The following is a 19,152-nucleotide window of genomic DNA, read 5'->3' as shown; positions in this document are numbered from 1 at the left end:
CTAGTGAGGTGGCTCAGAGGGTAAGAGCACTAGCTTCTCTTCCAAAGGTCCTGAGTTCAATTCCCAGCAACCACATGGTGGCTCACAACCATCTATAATGAGATCTGGTGTCCTCTTCTGGTGTGCAGGTACACATGCAGGTACAACACAGTATACATAATAAATAAATACTTGGGAAAAGTGTGAGTGAGATGGACATGGTAAAGAACAAGCTTCTGGGTCTGGGCAGGGGCTTCAGTTGGTGAGTGTATGCTGCACAGGCATGAAGTCAATTGAAAAGCCAGGCATCTGTTACCCCAGCACTGGGGTAAGGCAGACATGCAGATCCCAGAAGCTCGGTGATCAGCCAGCATAGCTGAATCAATAAGCTCCAAGTTCTGTGTCTTAAAAATTAAGGTGGAGAAAAATTGAAGAAAATTCTTGAAGTCTCTACATACAAGGACAAACAAATGAAATGATCATACATGTGAATTATTACTTACACACACACACACACACACACACACACACACACACACACACACACAACACCCTACATTCCTCATTTGGAGACTTGCCTGGATGCAAGTCTTTGAATTAGTGAAAATTGAATTAAACAAAAGGAAACCCCAGATTAATGTGGATGAAGAAACGTGTATTACTACAGAGTTTTAAAGCTTTCTTCTGAAATAGCAAGTTGCCTCCTAAATATCATAAAATCAGACAATAAAATATGAGTAGTAACAGGCCATGATGAGCTCAGACTGTGTTGCTATGGCCTCTGTGCAAGGAGGTATAAACTTTTATTTGTGAAGTACCTATAATGCTTTGAAGAGTTTGTCATTAGCCCTTTAAACTTTATCCTTAAACTTGCAGCTGAGAAAAATGTTTTAATTTACTCTTCATTTATAAACCATCTCTTTTAATTTTATTTAAAAATTTATTACATTTTATTTATTTTATGTTATGGGGAGTGGACTTACAGGAGTCAGTTCTATCCTTCTACCATGTGGGTCCAAGGGATTGAACTTAGGTCTCAGGCTTGGTAGCTGGTCTCAAAATGTTCTTTTTTGTTCGGTTGGTTTTGTTTTGTTTATTGAGACAGGGTCTCTCTGTGTAGCCTGGGCTGTCCTGGACTCACTTTGTAGACGAGGCTGGGATTAAAGGCGTGCACCACCACGCCCAGCTTCAAAATGTTCTTGAGGATGATGGCAGAAAAGCTGGGCATGATGGACATGCAGACCCTTAACTCAGGACTCCGAGGCAGAGGCACGTGGATCTCTATGAGTTCAAGGCCAGCCTAGTGTACATAGTGAGTTTTACACCAGACAGAGTTACATAGTGAGACTTTGACAAATAAATAAATAAGAAAAAGGTGGAAGTATCATGCATAAGGTATATCAATCAACAGTTTCAAACATTTGTATCTGATTAGATTTATCATTTTAAAATTGTTTTTTAAGGCATTAATTCATGGATTAAACAGACATTACTACTCCATCACTATTAATTATCGGAAAAATGAACTGGAACAGAAGGTAAGTCTATGAAAAATCTTTTATTTTCTGTCTGACTGTTTTGCCTACATGCATATCTATATGCTACTTGCATGCCTGCTGCCCTCGGGGGTCAGAAGAGGCCGTTGGATCCCAGAATTGCAGTCACACTGTGGTTCTAGTGGCTCAGCTGTGTCAAGCAATCTGCTTTTGTGGGGCTTATTTTCTTTTTACATTTCATGATATATTCAATTATCAAAAGTTCAGTCATAGTACTTAATTAAAGGCAAATTCTAGAGTATGAATTTTAATAAAAATTATCTTAAAATTATAAACTTGCGGCAGGAGAGACAGCTCATTGGTAGGGCTGTTAGAAGACCTGATTTGGTTCTCAGCAGCCATATCAGGCTGTTCACACCTGTTTATAACTCTAGTTCCAGGGGATTTGATGCCCTCTTCTGGCGTCTCCAGGCACATGTCCATACTTAACACATAAGTAATTTTTAAAAATTAAGTCTTATGAAAACGTATCCAAGGGCAACAAAACACAAGCTCAAGCAAGTGAGGTATAGCTGCTTCTTTCCAAGAATGATGAGCAGAGTTCAACACCTGGGGCCCATGTGGAAGAGGGATAGGACTGGCTCCTTTAGTATTTCTCTGACCTTCACATGCATGCTGTGGCATGTGTGCTCACACATAAATAAATAGATAAATTTAGTAAGAGAAAATTGTAAATTTGTAAGGGAGGTGAGGTGTTTAGCCTTTTCAGAGGCAGAATCAAATCAGGAAGCCTGTGAGTTTGAGGCCAGACTAGGCTATACAGTAGGACCTGCCCCTGGCCCCCACCCCTCTCCAGAAAGTACACACGTGTACACATTGGCATGACCACAGACCCCTTCTTTAAGTTTTTGAATTTTTAAAAAAATCATTCTTTGTACTTGAGTCCCATTTGGGAAACAATGGACTAAGTTGTTTATATTCTTAACTGGTAGTCCAGTCTCAGCTGATTGGAGTGTTTAAAACCCAGGCATGTCTGTGATGTTTTCCTGTTTTGTTTTGTTTTTTTAATTCAGTCGATAAACATATTAAGTTTTTATAACAAACCTGTGTGTAATATAAGAAGTAATTGCATCTTTTGATTCGTTTTTTTTTTTAAGCTGCTGTGCTTAGGTATTTTAGGATCTAGCTAGACCCTGTTGATCTTAAATATAACTGGATAAATAAAGAAAAACGTGTTCACAGATGCTATAAAATTAGCGTAGTGTTACAAGGGAAGAAAGAGCTTTGTTAAAACAATGAGAGTTGGTCATTTTTAGTCAGAATAGTTAGGAAGGGCATCTGTCTCTAATAAGAGAGGATTAATGAATGTACGTCATTCAGAGATGAGAAGAGCTGAGGTGGGTACCAGAGGGAAAGCACATGGATTTGGAGCACCAGGGCATATTAATATACATGTAGGATATTTCCAGTTGATACTTTGGTTGGTGGGTTTGGTTTGGTTTTTCTAGACAGGGTTTCTCTGTGTAGTCTTGGTTGCCCAGGACTCTCTTTGTAGACCAGGCTGGCCTCAAACTCACATCTTTCTGCCTGCCTCTGCTTCCCAGAGTGCTGGGATTAAAGGTATGAACCACCACGCCTTGCCTAATTGATACTTATTTGAATGAATAAAATTACATTTAAATTCATTAGTTTTTGTGAAGGTTCCCTGCTGGGGCGTGGAGGGGGGCTTTCAAGACAGGGTTTGTCTATGTAGGCTTGGGTATCTTGAACTCACTTCATAGACCAGGTTGGCCTCGAACTCAGAGATCCACCTGCTTCTGCCTCCCAAGTGCTGAGATTAAAGACATGCACTAACCCACACCTACCCCACCCACTCCTGGGCTGAAAGGAACCATCTTTAGGGCAGCAAAATAATTTCTTTTTTGCTATATTTTTAGATGCTGTTAAATTTGCATAAGAAGAGTTGGATGGAAGGATTGACACTTCAGGACTACAGTGAACATTGCAAACACAATGAGTCGGTGGTAAAAGAAATGTTGGAACTAGCCAAGAATTATAATAAGGTAAAAGTCATTTGTTTCTTCATAGTTGTTGAAAATGCGTATAATTAGGTACTGTGTACTTATATAAAATAAATAAATAAAAATAGAGAGGCATGTTTTGTAGGTTAGATTACAAATAGTTGATGTATAGACAATCTAGTCTCTTACTAAAACCTATCACCATTATACAAATACAGCCATAGAAAATATATACACAAAGGCAACTGGGTTCTTTTAAAATAGACAGCAGAGGAGCTAGAGAGATGTCTTCGTAGTTAAGAGCACTTGCTCCTTTTAGAGACAGCTTAAGTGGTCCTAGCACCCATCTTAGGCAGCTGACAACTGCCTGTAACTCCAGCTTCCACAGCAAACACTTGCAAGTACACATACATACACATAAAAAATTAAAAATAATTCTTAAACTGGGCATGGTGGCACATTTAATCTCAGAGCATAGGCAGAGGCAGGCAGGTCTGAGTTTCCATAGTAAGACCCTTTTGCAAACATTTAAAAGGACAAACCAATTCGAAGGAGTGGAGTGGGGCAGCTGGTCAGATTTGGCCCATGGACTGTAAGTTGGTCAAGCCCTTTTGTAGACTGAAATATAGTTTGTTTTTAGGGAACTTTTCTTAGATAGGAATAAAAGTAAAGTGATATAGATTGCAAAACCAACATTTAAGATTTGCTATATATAATTTATTTAATGAGGTTTACATTTCTTTTTATTTAATCAGTACTTAAGGAAAACCTATTATATGCCAGGCACTGGGGACATGCTGAGAAGTAAAGTATAAAAGTTCCTATTGTCCAGAGAGCTTACTTTCTATAAAAGAACATAAAGAGAAACAACACAGTAAATTATAGTTAGTGCTATGGAAAACGAGCAGTGACTAGAGAGGAACTGTCTTTGTATGGGGCTGTTAAAAATGTGTTGATAAAAAATCATTATGCACAATTCCCTAAAAATATTTATATGCTAAAATATATGTGGTTTTTGGGCTGGGGAGCTATGGCTCAGTCTGTAAAGTCCTGAGTTGCACCCTCATCCTAGGTGAGGCAGCTTGGTGTGGTGCCAGTGCTGCAGAGAGAGTAGGGAGAGACAGGCTTGCTAACCAGTACTCACAGTTGCCAAGACACAGAATCAAATAATGTCCAGCACAAATGAACGCATAAGCTCTCCTGCTCTCTCCTCCCCTCCCCTCCTCTCTCTGAGTGAGTGAGTGAGTGTGTGTGTGTGTGTGTTCACAATGCAATATTGTTCATCTTCAAAAAGAAAGAAATCCTGTCATTTCAACATTATGAAGACATAGTTTAGTGGAATAAGCTAAACACATAGAAACAAATTCTCATATGTATGTGAAGTCTAAAAAGCCCAAATTCAGAAGTTGAAAGTATAAAATCATAGCTTTCAGAATCTTGAGTGGTAGGAAAGGCTGGGAAAGAAGAAAAGGCGTGGGATATGGTTAGGAGAAGGCATGAGCATGTACGACTAGAGGTAGGAGAGAGTTAGAGAAGTGTTTTTGATCTGAGGCATGATAGGCCTAGATCCTGACTTTAGAAACAGTGATAGATGGATATTTGAAAAGGAGTTACACTAAGTGGCTGTGTCCTGTAGTGACAATGTAATGAATCATTCACAGTAAATGAAGCATGTCACCGATAGGATTATATGAATTTATCCAGCTTATGTGACTAGAAGTATGTTGTGATTAGTAACTCTTTCAATATAGATAGATAAAGAAGGAATGAAGAAAGGTTTCTTTCTTCTTTTTTTTTTTAAAGCTGACATTCAAAATAAGTTTCCTTGTGGTATTTTCATACATACTTTGTTGTTGTTGTTGTTGTTTGTTTGTTTTAATACATTAAGTTTGTCTATTTTTAATTTATTTACTTTATATCCCCTCTCTTGTCTCCTCCAGGTCCCATCCTCCCTCCCTCCCTCATACCCCTCCTCTCCCTTCACCTAGTCCTCAGAAAGGGGAGTCCTCCTCCCTCATACCCCTTCTCTCCCTTCACCTAGTCCTCAGAAAGGGGGAGTCCTCCTCCCTCATACCCCTTCTCTCCCTTCACCTAGTCCTCAGAAAGGGGGAGTCCTCCTCCCTCATACCCCTTCTCTCCCTTCACCTAGTCCTCAGAAAGGGGGAGTCTTCCTCCCTCATACCCCTTCTCTCCCTTCACCTAGTCCTCAGAGAGGGGGAGTCCTCCTCCCTCATACCCCTTCTCTCTCTTCACCTAGTCCTCAGAAAGGGGGAGTCCTCCTCCCTCATACCCCTTCTCTCCCTTCACCTAGTCCTCAGAGAGGGGGAGTCCTCCTCCCTCATACCCCTTCTCTCCCTTCACCTAGTCCTCAGAAAGGGGGAGTCCTCCTCTCTTGCCATCTAATCAGGACGGCCTGCATCTTCTTCTCCATGGCTGGCATGGCCACCCTATCAGCGTTGGTTCTGCCCACTCTTCTGTGCCCACCCCTGCTTGTGCCCTACCACTTGTACTATTTCCTCTTTCCACTTTCATGTGACATATGTTCTGTTGCCCCTCACTGCCTTACTTACTATTGCTCTCCCTTTTATTTCTGTGACCCAAACTGCTCTTACAAAGATACATACATACATGCATACATACACATATATACATATTTTAAAGCCACATCTTCTAAACAGTTTGAAATATGAGATTGAGAATTAATAGTAGAGTCTAGAATTCAAAATCTCGGAGTCATAGTTAAGACTGATTACTGTTACACCAGAAACTAATATTTCCGTTTTTAAATTAGGTACTGTATCACATAAAAAATATTATACAAAAGATTTTATAAGATTTTTGTACAAAAGATTGTATAAGATTTATCAAATGTTAACAGCAAATCATTTGAAAGAACTGAGCTTTGAAATAAATGTAACAGGTGTTCAAAACTAAGTGCCAGTAGAGGTAGGTCAGGTTTTGACAAGCATATCTTAAAATGTATTATTTCTAGAGCCAGAACTCGCTCCTGATAGTAGACTAAAGGTAATTTTTTTTCTTTCTAGTGTTGCTTTCATGCTGTAGAGATGAAATACAGAGAAAGAAGTAGCTTATCATTTAAAATAGTTAACCCTTTATTGTTTAAAAAATTATAACAAGTTGTTATTCAGCCGACTGTAGGAATGGTTTTTATTTCTCTGTAACATCACATTTAGTAAATTCATAGTTCCTTCTGCCAGGAAATAACCTATTTCTGGTTACTGCTGCCCATCCATGAAAGTTTTTTTTTTTTTTTTTTTCCTGTATTACAGTTTTTAAAATCTCTGTAGTACTAAAAATCTTGTAAGGTTTGGTTAAAAAAATGAAAACAGTGTGTAAGCTGTGATATGAGGAGTCCAAATTTGGGAATGTAATTCCCTCTATGATTGAAAGAAATACAGTGAAGTTTTTATAGTAACACTTAAAATATACAAGGAAAGGCCCGTACTACCACAGTTCTTCATGGTATTCTTTTTAATTGGTTGGTTTTTTAAACTGAGGTAATTATTGTTAGATGCCAGTCAGGTTCTAAAGTAAAAGGAGTTTGAGGATAATTAAATTCTTATGTTCCAAGTTTTCAGTTTCAAGTCTGTGAATTCTGCACAGGAGTACTACTAGATTATTACTAACTCTCTTCATTCTTCCTTTCTTTCTTTTTCTTTTTCTTTCTTTTTTTAATTACTGAGCTGAAACACCTGCAGCACAGTGTTCCAAACCCCATCTATGCTGCCAAAATGCTGGTGATGGCTTTTAAAACTGCTACTGTTTCATTGCATATTTGTAAATGAATGTATAGGGGGGAAATGGATTGCAAAAGATCATTTTAAGAATAACATGGAAATAAAATTTTGCCTTTTAAAGCATATAGCTCTCTAAATTCTGAGACTTGACAGCTTTTCAGATGACATGCTGACCAATAATAACCTGGAAGATGACATTTTTATATTATTTCATATAAACTATAAATAAATTTTGTTTGCTACATTAAGTAGAAAAGTTTTGTGCTCATGTAATTAGATAAGAAAAACAAAAGAAGATATAAATACTGAGGAAAATGGGCCAGATCATCATTCTTTGAATAAAATGTGATAGATTATTTGCAGTCACACAGAAATCCAAGAGAATAAAGAGATAACTTTCATAACTGTTACGTTTAGAATTATGTAGGTGCTTAAAATGCTTTAAAAACAAATAGATAAAAGCATGTCCAAGTGCCTGGCATATAGTAGGTTTTACATAAGTACTGCTTAAGTTTTTAAAAGTGTAAAATTCATTAAATAAATTATGTTTAGAAAATATCAAATGTTGGTTTTGCAATCTATATCGCTTTACTTTTATTCCCATCTAAGAAAAGTTCTCTAAAAATGAACTATATTTCACAATCTACTAAAGGGCTTGGCAAACTTACTAAAGGAAAAAAACCTAACAAGTAGACAACATTTTCAATATTAAAAATTTATGAAACAAACCACCCGTGGTACAATAATCTGTAATATTACATGTGCAAGTATATAATGTATGTGCTGCATGTGCATTACATGTGTGTATGATTATCATGTGCACATCTATTGTCCAGGGGAGGCCAGAACAGGACGTTAGATTCTCTGGAACTGTAGTTACAGAAAGTTGTGAACTGCCATTTTCGTGCTAGGAACTGAATGAGTCCTCTGGAAAAACACAAGGGCTTTTAACAGCCGAGCCAATCATTCAAGTCTCTTGAAAGTGATCTTTATTTTAAATATATGTTATATGTCAACATTGTTTTAGTAACATTGTCATCTTTAAGATAGAAGATAGGAAATTCTACACTTTAAGCCCAGTTTGAAACTTCAGAGTAATATTCTGATTTTGTCTATCTTTCTGCTCTACTTTCATTATATTGACATCTATCTTTCAAGTCATCTTAAGATACAGGGCAGTGGCTAAACCTTAGCCATCCCATAATATGATTGTGTATGTGTGTGTGTGTATGTGTGTGTATGTCTCTGTGTGTGTGTGTGTCTATGTGTGTGTGTAATTGGAAGAAAAGGAAAAATCAAAGGGATGCATCCTTTCTTGAAGCCTTTGTATATTGTCCAGTTTACAAATCTTGCTTCACAGCAAGAAAGTCTATATAATGTAGCCTCTAGCTGGAAGCATTGATACCTTTAGGATAATCAGAGTTATAAAAGAGGAAGATGGATATTGGCAACTAGCAGATACTTACCAGAAACTTTTCCTTCCTTCTTTCCTTCCTTTCTTTTTGAGACAGAATCTACAATAGCCCTGGGTGTCCTGGAACTCACTATGCAGACCAAACTGGCCTCAAACTGTTAGAGATCCTCATGCCTTTGCCTTCCTAGTGCTGGGATTAAAGTTGTGCACCACCACACTGATTTACCAAAATCCTTTTTATTTTTCTAAAAGCTGAATTACAAATTGCTGTTATTATCTACACATGCAAGTGTTTACACATTCAGATGATGTTTATATTTATCCATTATTTAATCTTATTATGCTTTAAAGTTGGATTTCCTCTTAAGATTTTTACCAAGGATCTCTGTTGTTCAAGTTGTCTGGTAAATCAACCAGATTTGGCTTTATTACTTATTTAGTATGCATCATGTAAAAGTAATGTGTTTCCCTAGTTACAGATATTGTTATGAGCCTGGGTGTGGTAGCCTTTAGTCCCAGCACTTAGGAAGCAGAGGCAGGCAGATTTCTCTTATTCAGGGACAGCCAAGGACACACCACACAGAGAAACACGGTTTTGTTTTGTTTTAAATCCAACAAACAAATAAAACCAATTGTTGCTATGAGGCCTAGATAGGACTGTGCTGAAGTCATATTTTCATTAACTATCTCCTATGTGACTAGAAAACAAGTCAGTCTCTGAAAGAGTTCCTTGTCTCTAAATGAGGTTGTCTTAAGCTCTGTGAATGGCATGTAAAATACATATCTGGGACATACATCTCTGAAATAATGGGCACAACTACTTTTGCTGTTCTTAATGTTATTCTTCTTTAAAAGTTAAATTACATTAGTTTATAGGTTGGTTAGGAATGCCTGTGTGCTGTGCCACAAGTGTGGTCAGAAGACACCATGTAGGAGCTGGGTCTCTCCTACAGCATGGGTCCTGGGCACTGAGCTTAGGCTGTCAGGCTGGGCACTCAGTGCCTTACCTGCTGAGCCCTCTTCCTGGCCCTTTAATACCATTTGTTTCTTTCTTTCTTTCTTTTTTGTAAGATTTATATATATATGGGTGTTTTGTTGTTGTTTTGTTTTGTCTTTTGTGTGCATATTTGTGTACTGTGTTCAGACTTAGTACCCATGGAGTACAGAAGAGGGAGTCAGATCCCCTGGAACTCAAGTGTCAGAAAGCTTAGGAGCAGTGTTGTTGATGCTAGGAATTGATCCTGGTTCCTCTGTAAGAGCCACAAATGCTCTTATCCACCGAGCTGAGCCTTCTTCCCAGCCCCATTAATACGTTTCTTGACTTTTTTTAATATTTAGCTAATCAACAATCCATTCAATTAACCAAATTAATTCTTGAGTTACTGTGTTTTTTTACTTTTCCACTACCACTGCCTTATCTCCCAATTAGTCTTCATGTTTTTTAGTTCCTCCCACTTAGATCTAGTTCTCAAAGAGCCAAATGGTCTTTTCATAATGAAACTTGGTTGTGTAACCAGAGAAAGGCAGGAAGAGAACAACATGGTCAATGCTGTTTGATCTCAACTAAGTCCAAAAGAAGTGATCAGTCTGCAGAATGGATAAACACAAAGTGTATGTGCTCAGACCAATTTCTATCAATTCAATAATAACACAAGCCAGTTCAAAAGTGGGCAATGATTTGAATAGTCATTCCTCCAAATGGCAAAAAGCATAGCAACATCAACATCAGTCATTAAAGAAATGCACATCGAAATGATAGTGAGAAGCCAGGGACGATTTGCCTGGTTTGTAGTTTCGGCTCCTACAAGGCAGGGCCAAGACAACTATTACAACACATAAACATGTAGGTCTGGCCTACACAGAGCAAGTGCTAGGCTATCCAGTCGATGGACAGATCAAAAACACCGACATCATTTTCCTCAATCAAGATAATAGAAAGTGAATATGTTTCTGAGGATGTGAAAGAATTGGAACCTGATTACTACTAAGACTGCAAATTAGAGCAACTGCCATAGAGAACAGTTCACTGATCCTCATAAAGTTAAAATATATATTTAACCTCATAGCCCAGTAGTAATTCTGCTCCCAAAATATGCTCAAGAGAAGCAAAAACATACAATCAAACAGAACTTGTACACAACTTACCATGAGGCACTAGTCACAGTAATAAAAGGTGGAGATTATCCAAGTGTCTTACCAGCAGATGACTAGTTAAATACATTGTGACATATTAATGGACTATTACTTGCCTTGTCAAAAATATTGATTTATGCTACAATGTAAATGAACCTCTAAGGCATGGTAAATGAAAAAGCCAAGCACTAAGGGTTGTGCTATGTGGTGCTATTTGTTTAAATATTCTGTGCCACAGACAGCCACATTAGACCCACCCAGTACTCAGGGTGGGAGGAGCGTGCAGAAAGTGACAGTCTAAGTAGGTTTCCCTGTGGGGTAGTGAAATGCTTTAGGGTAGGAGTAATAATTATAAATGGTTTTTACTTTTGTAAGTAAATTTTGTGCTGAATAAGTTGGTTCGTGTCACTTCCTTATTTTGGGGTGGTGGGGTAATGTGTTTTGCCAGCGTGTTTGTGAACCTTGTGTGTACCTAGAGCCCATAGAGGCAGAAGAAGGCATCAAACTCTCTGGTTGTAAGCTACCATGTGGGTGCTGGGAACTGAGCTCACATCCTCTGGAAGAACAACCTGTATCCCTAACAGCTGAGCCATCGCTCTAGCTTCCACTTCTTTGCCTTTAAAAGCTTTTGAAGATCGAAATCTGTCTTCTTCTGACCTGAGCTGGCTCTTGCTTGCCTCTCCATAGTACTATCGCTTCCTGTGATTTTGTCTTGATACTGGATGGTTGGCTATTCTTCAGACTTACCCTGTCCTTTCTTACCTTTTTTTTTTTTTTTTTTTTTTTTTTTTTTGGCCACCTGAAACACACCTTTCCAGCAAACTTTCTTTTACTATTAAGAGTCTTCACCCTTCAATCTAACTACCTAGCCCCACACTGGCCTTGAACCCTGGCTAGCCTCCTGTTTCCCCTCCTTTTCCTCTCAGTGTCAGGATTATAGATATGTTCTTATTTTCAGTCTTTTTAAATAGTTAGTAAGCTCTCTAAATTGTTTTATTTTCTAGCCCAATTACTGAATATTCACTAAACATTTATTGAATGGTTAGGATAGACTGTTTTTTCTACCATAATTATTCTTTTATTAAACAACAAATTATCAGAAGTAACTCTCATTAACTAATATTATGAACTGCCACTAAAAATTTTAAAACCCCCATGCCTTCTAAGGGCACCTTCCCTGCTGCTCAGCGTCACCTGCTGTCTAGAGTAGCAGACTCGCAGCTGTGTCTTCCTTAGGTCTGACTGCCTCAAATGCAATCTCCTCATCATTAGCCTTTCCTTAGTCTGCTTCTTCAGAAGGAAGTTAGTTGCCTTTCCTTACCACTGTGTCGTTCCTTTTTGATACCTTTTGTTTTGTGCTTTGAGATTTAAATGTAAGTAAAGCCCAAATGTGAGCTCCTTGAGAGTTGAGACAAGCTTGAAAATTCCTTGGTAAAGATGATGAACCTCAAGGAAACACGCCAAGTGGCTCATGGCCACTTTATATGCAGAACGCTGATGTTTGGCCAGGACATTTTAAGAATTCAATGAAGTAATATTTGTAAAAACATATGCTGCTCAACGTGGTGGCACATGCCTTTAATCTCAGCACCTGAAAAGGTGAGGCAGGTGGATCCCTGTCAACTCAGGCTAGCCTGGTACACAGTGAGTTTCAGCATATCAGGATAGCTTGACATGTGTAGTAAGACATTCTCTCAAAAATAAACATTCATATGCTGCCATTTAGTGGTGGTGGTAGTCAAAAGTTGGTTGTCCTTTGTAGTCAAGTCTCTTCTATCTTAGAAAGTTTTACAGATTGCTTCATATTTATTTGTTTTGCTTTCCAAAATATATTTTGTAAAAAACTATTTAGACTTTCTGCCTTTATAGCCAGTAGTGTTGGTTTAGTTCTATTCACTATAAAAAATAAATTTTAAAATCACAAAAGAAGTAAACACTTAGCAGTTACACTGGTGGAAAAAAAGTGTATGCGTTGTAGCAGCTTTTTTGTCCTTTGTTACATTAAAAATAAATGTTCTATTAGTGGTGTTTGAAAACATGTACTTAAATCGAATTGTAGTACATTGTAGAATGAACAAAGAACTCAGTATAGAACCAAAAGCAGCCGAAGGGCTATTCAGAGGTACTTATGGAATAGGATATTGCTAAAAGCAGGTAAGGGATGGGAGAGAAAACAGGTGTTGGAATAATTAATTGTACAGGTGTTCAGAAAACTGGAGGTGCTCTGTGGATATCTGTCAACAAATGCTAGTGACGTGCCAAGGTCCAGTCTATATTAAAAAGATAGTAATGATGAAATTGAGACGTTGTTCATTTGAAAATTTTGATCATTAGTAAAAAAATAAAAAGAGAGAGAGAGAGAGAGAATGGTGGTAATATGTTTAGTAAAAGTCTCTTTAAAATAGAGGGTACATTTGAGGGGATTACGATCACATAACAGACCAAATTCCAAGAATTTCTTAGAACTGTGCAGACCGTGCATGACGGGATAGCCATCTGGGGGTCTTTGTTGATAAACTGTTAAAAACGTTTCTAGTGTGAATAGCCACAAACATTTTCAGTGCTTTTTTGTTGGTTGAGTAAACCGAAGAGCACGAATGCAAAAGCAAATTTTGAAGCCAAATCACAGAAGTTGCCATAAACACAGAAGTTCCCTAGTGAGGACACTGCCTGTGCCTGAATTTCATTTGTTTCTGCTGCTATCATTTCTTAATTTTTCCTGGGGACTAGCCAGATTAGAACTATGAGTGAAGGCAGACTGGTCCTCCCCAAATGGGAGATGAGATACAGGTAACTGAGGTGTAGGAGAAAGTACTGAAGACTTTGATGCCGTGACCGGGTCCTTCTTACACTGGAAGGATGTGCTTACGTCTTCTGTCGTGGGGGTTTGCAACCTTAGTATATGCCTAAATCTACAGCTGCTCCTCATCTCCCAGATGGCATCCATGGCTGGGAGTACTTTTTACCATCTGCACTTCTCAAAGAGTTTGTGAACCCTCTTTTAATTATTGGGAATAGAAAAACTAATTGGTAAAGTGGTTAAATGTTGTACAAGAATTTTAAATTTTATCAGTGCTTTTTATATCCTATTTTTTCTTTCAAATAATATTAAAAAGCTTTAAATGCTTTTGACTTTCATTTTTGTTTATTTGCCCTCTCTGATACGTGCATTAATCCAAAATACTCTCTAATGGTTATTTATATGTGGATTGGTGTTTTGAGCCAAATTCCAAAACTCTTGCATCCTCTGAGTACTGTAGTAAGTGCTGTTGTTGCCATGTGTGTAGAACAGCTAACACTGAATGGGTATGGAGTACACACTTAGGAGAATTGTTCCATTCATCTAACATGTTTTCAAGTCAGCTAAGTAGAGTGTCACAGTTGTAAAAATAATGTAGAAAGATAAACTATATTGTCTTTCAGTGCTTGTGTTTTTATAAGACATTGAAAAGCAGAAAAAGCCATTTCCTAGTTAGAAAATACTTTCATAACTAGCAGACTAATAGAATGACATCTGACTTCAAAAAGAAGCATACTCTCTATCTGCTGAGTTCTAGTTGGAGTATTTGTGACTTTTATTTTTCCTGTGTTCAGGCTTGATTGTAATTCCTAATATGTTATAAATAAGCACTCTCCAGTAATCAGCAGACACAAAAGATACCCACCATCTTTTCTCTTTAGGCAGGATCTACTGGCGAAAATTCTCTAGATAGTTTGTCCATTTATAAAATTAGACACTTGCCATCTTTGCTCATTTTCAAGTTCTCTGTTTACAAAACTATTAAGAAGGTGTGAAATACAGCCAAACTTCCCAGTTTATGGGAAATGTCTGATGATTGCATTTCCTACATGTTCATTGTTCACACATGAAGAAATTTGGCAGCTGTGAGATTATTAAGTTTAAGAGTGTCCAAATCTAATCCTCACTGGGATTTGGTTTTCTGCTTTCTGACACTACATGTTGCCCCTGTTTATAGCCACCTTTGTAGTAAACACTGTGGTAACATTTCTGGAGGTTCATGATCATTAAGGTTTCTTCATCTTCTGTTTATCAGATCCCATGAATAGATTTTAGACCACGAGTTCACCAAACGCAGGTTCTGTCTTGCAGCTGTAACATGCCCATACTGCTCATGGACTTCTCAGGTTAGGATGCTCTGTGAGAGGGCAGTCCAGAGTTCTGGCCGAAGTGTCGTCATTATTATGAGGGTTTACGAGAAAGCTTACAATTAGACCAAAAGAATTTGTAGATAACTCTAAAGTATAATTTTCATGTGCTTTTAATATGCTTTTTAATTTATGTAATAAATTTGATGCTAAAAACTTGAAATTATGACTTTGTGGAATTGTGATTTTTTTCTAAATGCATATTGTAGAGATTTAAAGATGTGTAGAGATTAACTTATAATATGCATGTTAGATCAAAACTCAGCAGCTTTTTGATCCTTAATGATATTAAGTAAGTGCTAGATACACACAGGCTAGATACCTACTAGGTACACACAGGCTAGAGACGTACTAAGTACACACAGGCTAGAGACATACTAGATACACACAGGCTAGATTGGTGAAAGAAATGAAGGAGAAGTAGGAACTTGGGGGAGGAGGCTAGTGAGAGTGGGGAAGGGAGAAAGGGAGATTAAGTGGCAGCAAAGAAGGCTGCCTCAGACTTCCATCTCCCGATCTCTCAGTGCCATTCAGTGAGTCTGTGTGATATTCTCTGGTGTTGTTTATATATTTTTAAATGATGCTGATAGTAGTTTTCATTACCCTAAGATTGCTCTGGATTAACAAAATTGCTTTTTTCAACAAATTGTTTGAATAAAAGGTGTTCTGAATGAAAATTATGATTATCTTTGTTTTGGTGATTATTCTCCAGTGGGAAAAGTAAATACAGAATTTGAAACTCTGCCCTTTGTGTTCATTCCCAGGCTGTAGAAGAAGAAGATAAGATGACACCTGAACAGCTGGCAATAAAGAACGTTGGCAAGCAGGTGAGGAGACTAATAGGTGGCGCAGCCGCGTGCCGACATGCTCTCATCGTGGTAAAACTGTTGTAGGGACCATAATTTTTTCCTTGTTTGTTTATACTACATTTTTCTTCTGTCATTTAAACATACTAAATTTTAAAGGCCACTATATTTATTTGATTTCCAATTCTCTTTGTCATTTGTAGAGAATTCATCATAAATCTCTACTCTATGGCATACTGTCCTTAGTGAAAATATTCTACTAAAAATGAATTAAAGGACCCTGAATAATTTTACTATAGATGAGGTAAAATAATAAGGATGGTGGATTTAGTTAGTTAATAACCATTTCTATAACGATACATTTTATCAGTAGGTAGGTAGTATTCCTACAGATTTACTTCATGTGTAACCATTCTTAAAGGTAGATTTTGTTTACTGTATAGCTGATATCCAGAGAAAGTTTAGGATTCTATTGACTGCACTGTGAGAAAAGGTTTAAATAATGATTCTTTTGCTTTCTAAGATGAAATATATATTTAAGTCTGGTTATCAGTGGATGGGGGAACATACCCAGCAATTAAAAGAATCTACAGATTAATTAGACTGTTTTTCTAAAGAATGTTGATTACATTTCTCCTTATTTCATGGAACATGGTTATCATATTGCTGATGTTGGCAGAATCTTGATATTTCAGATGCAAGACACTAAGCTGTCTTTGCTTTCAGCCATCCTACCATATGCTCTGATCCCATCACATCTCACAAGCTATGTAGGTTTGGGCCAGGACCATTCTTGGATGGAAAATCTCTAAGAATCACCCAGCTGCCACAAGAAGTAATGTAGATAACTGATAAATGAGTTACTGATTCACTGTAAAACCAATTAATCCAACAGAGTAGTAGGGCAAAGGTCGGACTCAATCATATATTATAAAGAGGGAGCTTAAATATGAGCACATTCGGAATACCACAGTTTGAAAATGAGAACCATTACCTAAAACAAAATAGAGTTCATCTTATTTTCCAGTCTGTGTGATATCAGCCTTCTCTCTATTTTCTGCTACATCTAATAGGTTAGATCACCAGTTTGGAGCCTTACCCTTTCTAGAACTCACTAAATATATTGCTTTCTGATGCTGTGATTTCTTACATATTTTCTTTAACAGCCCACAGGAAAATGAAAGGACTAAGTTAAAAATTGAAACTGGAAAATTATAACTGATGTGGTTTAGAAACTATCAAAACTTGTGGGCAGTGTAGCTTATGCCTTTAAATCCTACACTCAGGAGGCAGAGGCAGGCGGATCTCTGTGAGTTCGAGGCTAGCCTGGGCTACTTAGTGAGTTCCAGGATAGCCAGGGTTACACAGAGAAACCCTGTCTATCTCAAAAAGCAAACAAACAAAAAAGAAATTATCATAATCGTGGTGGGGTTTTTTTGTTGTTGTTGTTTTGATTTTGTGTTTTTGAGACAGGGTCTTATTGTGTATTCCTGGCTGTCCTAGAACTTGTTGGGTAGATCAGGCTGGCCTTGAACTCATAGAGTTTTGTTTTGTTAAATTTAGTTGTTTTTTTTTTAAGGGGGGCGGGGGACACTCTGGTTCCCAGGTGCTGAAATTCCAGGCATGACCACTGCTCATTTTTTAAATGTGGTAAATAGGTCAGTGGGCTGTTTTGGGTTTGGTTTTTTTGTTTTTTTGTTTTTTTTTGTTTTTGGGTTTTTTTTTGGTTGTTTTTGTTGTTGTTTGTTTTGTTTTGTTTCTAATGCTGGTCTCTCCCTTCACCTGGAATGTGTTAAGCTTTAATTCCTAAATAATAGTACTGTAGACTAGTCATTGGAATTATTCGTAGTGTATATTGTGTCAGGTGTAAGAACTTGGTATATTGCAGTTATGAATATGAAAAGCAGAGCCAGGACATCATCCAGGGAAGAAGATGTACAAGTTATAACTCTTAGTTATTTTAAACATATATGAGAAATAATGCTTTAAAATATTGTGGGCTGGAGAGATGGCTCAAGAGGTTAGGAGCACCATCTGCTCTTCTGAAGGTCCTGAGTTCAATTCCCAGCAACCACATGGTGGCTCACACCCACCTGTAATGAGATCTGGTGTCTTCTTGTGGTAGGCAGGCACACATGTGGGCAGAATACTGTATAAATAATAAATAAATCTTTTAAAAAATATTGTATTTATCTTCTTTTGAACTGTCAAACTTAGCTGAAATAACATTTTAAAAAATATAAGTAAACATTTTAATTTTTTTTATTATACTTCAAACTGACCTATTTTAAAATGGGTCTGCTCACGTTTTAAGAGTTGTGCCTGTGTAAGTTTCAATGAGACAGTTTTCCAGAATAGCTGGATGAAGCATCCTTAACATTTTAGAATTAGTCCTAATTATACTTAAAATATTCAATTACAGTGCCTTTTGATCCAAGAATATTTCTTGAACCATTTTCTTGAAATATTAAGATTATACAGAATCCATATTTTTACAAAGGCAAAAACAAGAATTTACATTCTACTGTTATCCATGCCTTAAATAACACATCATTAGACATTAAAATATATTGACCGAATGTACATACAATTTGGGCATATACATGTGTGTAAGTGCACATTTTTAAAATCAGGCGAATGTGAGTTTTACTTGTTACCTTTTATGAAAATTTGTGGGACAGATCTGTAACTATCATTGATTGCACAAATCAGATTTTTCATTGAGTAGCTTTTTTAGCTTCTTAACAAATTCAGAAGCCACAAGAATGTAACAATATGTGTAAATTTAGGCTTCATTACCAATTTAATCTGTTCTTGAAAAAAATAGTTTACTAGGCTTCATTACCAATTTAATCTGTTCTTGAAAAAAATAGTTTACTGGTAATACAACTGTCTTGTCTTTTCTTTTTTAACTTTTCTTTTCTTTTCTTTCTTTCTTTCTTTCTTTCTTTCTTTCTTTTTTTTTTTTTTACATTTTTTTCTCTTTTAGGATCCCAAACGTCATTTGGAAGAACATGTGGATGTGCTTATGACTTCAAATATTGTCCAGTGTTTGGCAGCAATGTTGGATACCGTTGTATTTAAATAAAGCAGCGAAGAGAGCTGTCAGTGACACTGTGTATATGCCTTTGCTGTTCCTAGTGCTCACAGTGAAGGGAACTCTGAAGGTGATCTGGTGACGTGTAAGACACCTGTGCCACCTCCATCTCAGCTGTGCAGTTGCTTCTGTTTATTTAGTTAGGGTTTTGCAGATTCCAAAGTTGTTTAGGAATACATCTAAATGGACAAATTTTGTTAAGATCCCATTTACTATTTGAAAAAATCAGTAGCACAAATATATTTTGATTGTTGCTTACAAAATAAAATACATTTACAATC

The 19,152-nt window shown here is 37.2% G+C and overlaps 1 protein-coding gene across 1 annotated transcript in view; it reads left to right on the top strand.

Moving 5' to 3' along the window:
• Psmd14 (proteasome 26S subunit, non-ATPase 14) overlaps positions 1-19,152 on the top strand; it is an 82,070-nt gene extending 62,918 nt beyond the window's left edge. The window contains exons 8-11 of the mRNA XM_051167081.1: positions 1,443-1,517; positions 3,413-3,538; positions 15,733-15,795; positions 18,764-19,152. Coding sequence (XP_051023038.1) covers positions 1,443-1,517; positions 3,413-3,538; positions 15,733-15,795; positions 18,764-18,862 — 363 coding nt within the window. The 3' untranslated portion in view covers positions 18,863-19,152. The remainder of the gene's footprint in view (positions 1-1,442; positions 1,518-3,412; positions 3,539-15,732; positions 15,796-18,763) is intronic.

Source organism: Acomys russatus, chromosome 24 (genome assembly GCF_903995435.1).
Source record: "Acomys russatus chromosome 24, mAcoRus1.1, whole genome shotgun sequence".
Taxonomy (NCBI): Eukaryota; Metazoa; Chordata; class Mammalia; order Rodentia; family Muridae; genus Acomys; species Acomys russatus.
This window is presented reverse-complemented; position numbering and strand designations above follow the sequence as displayed.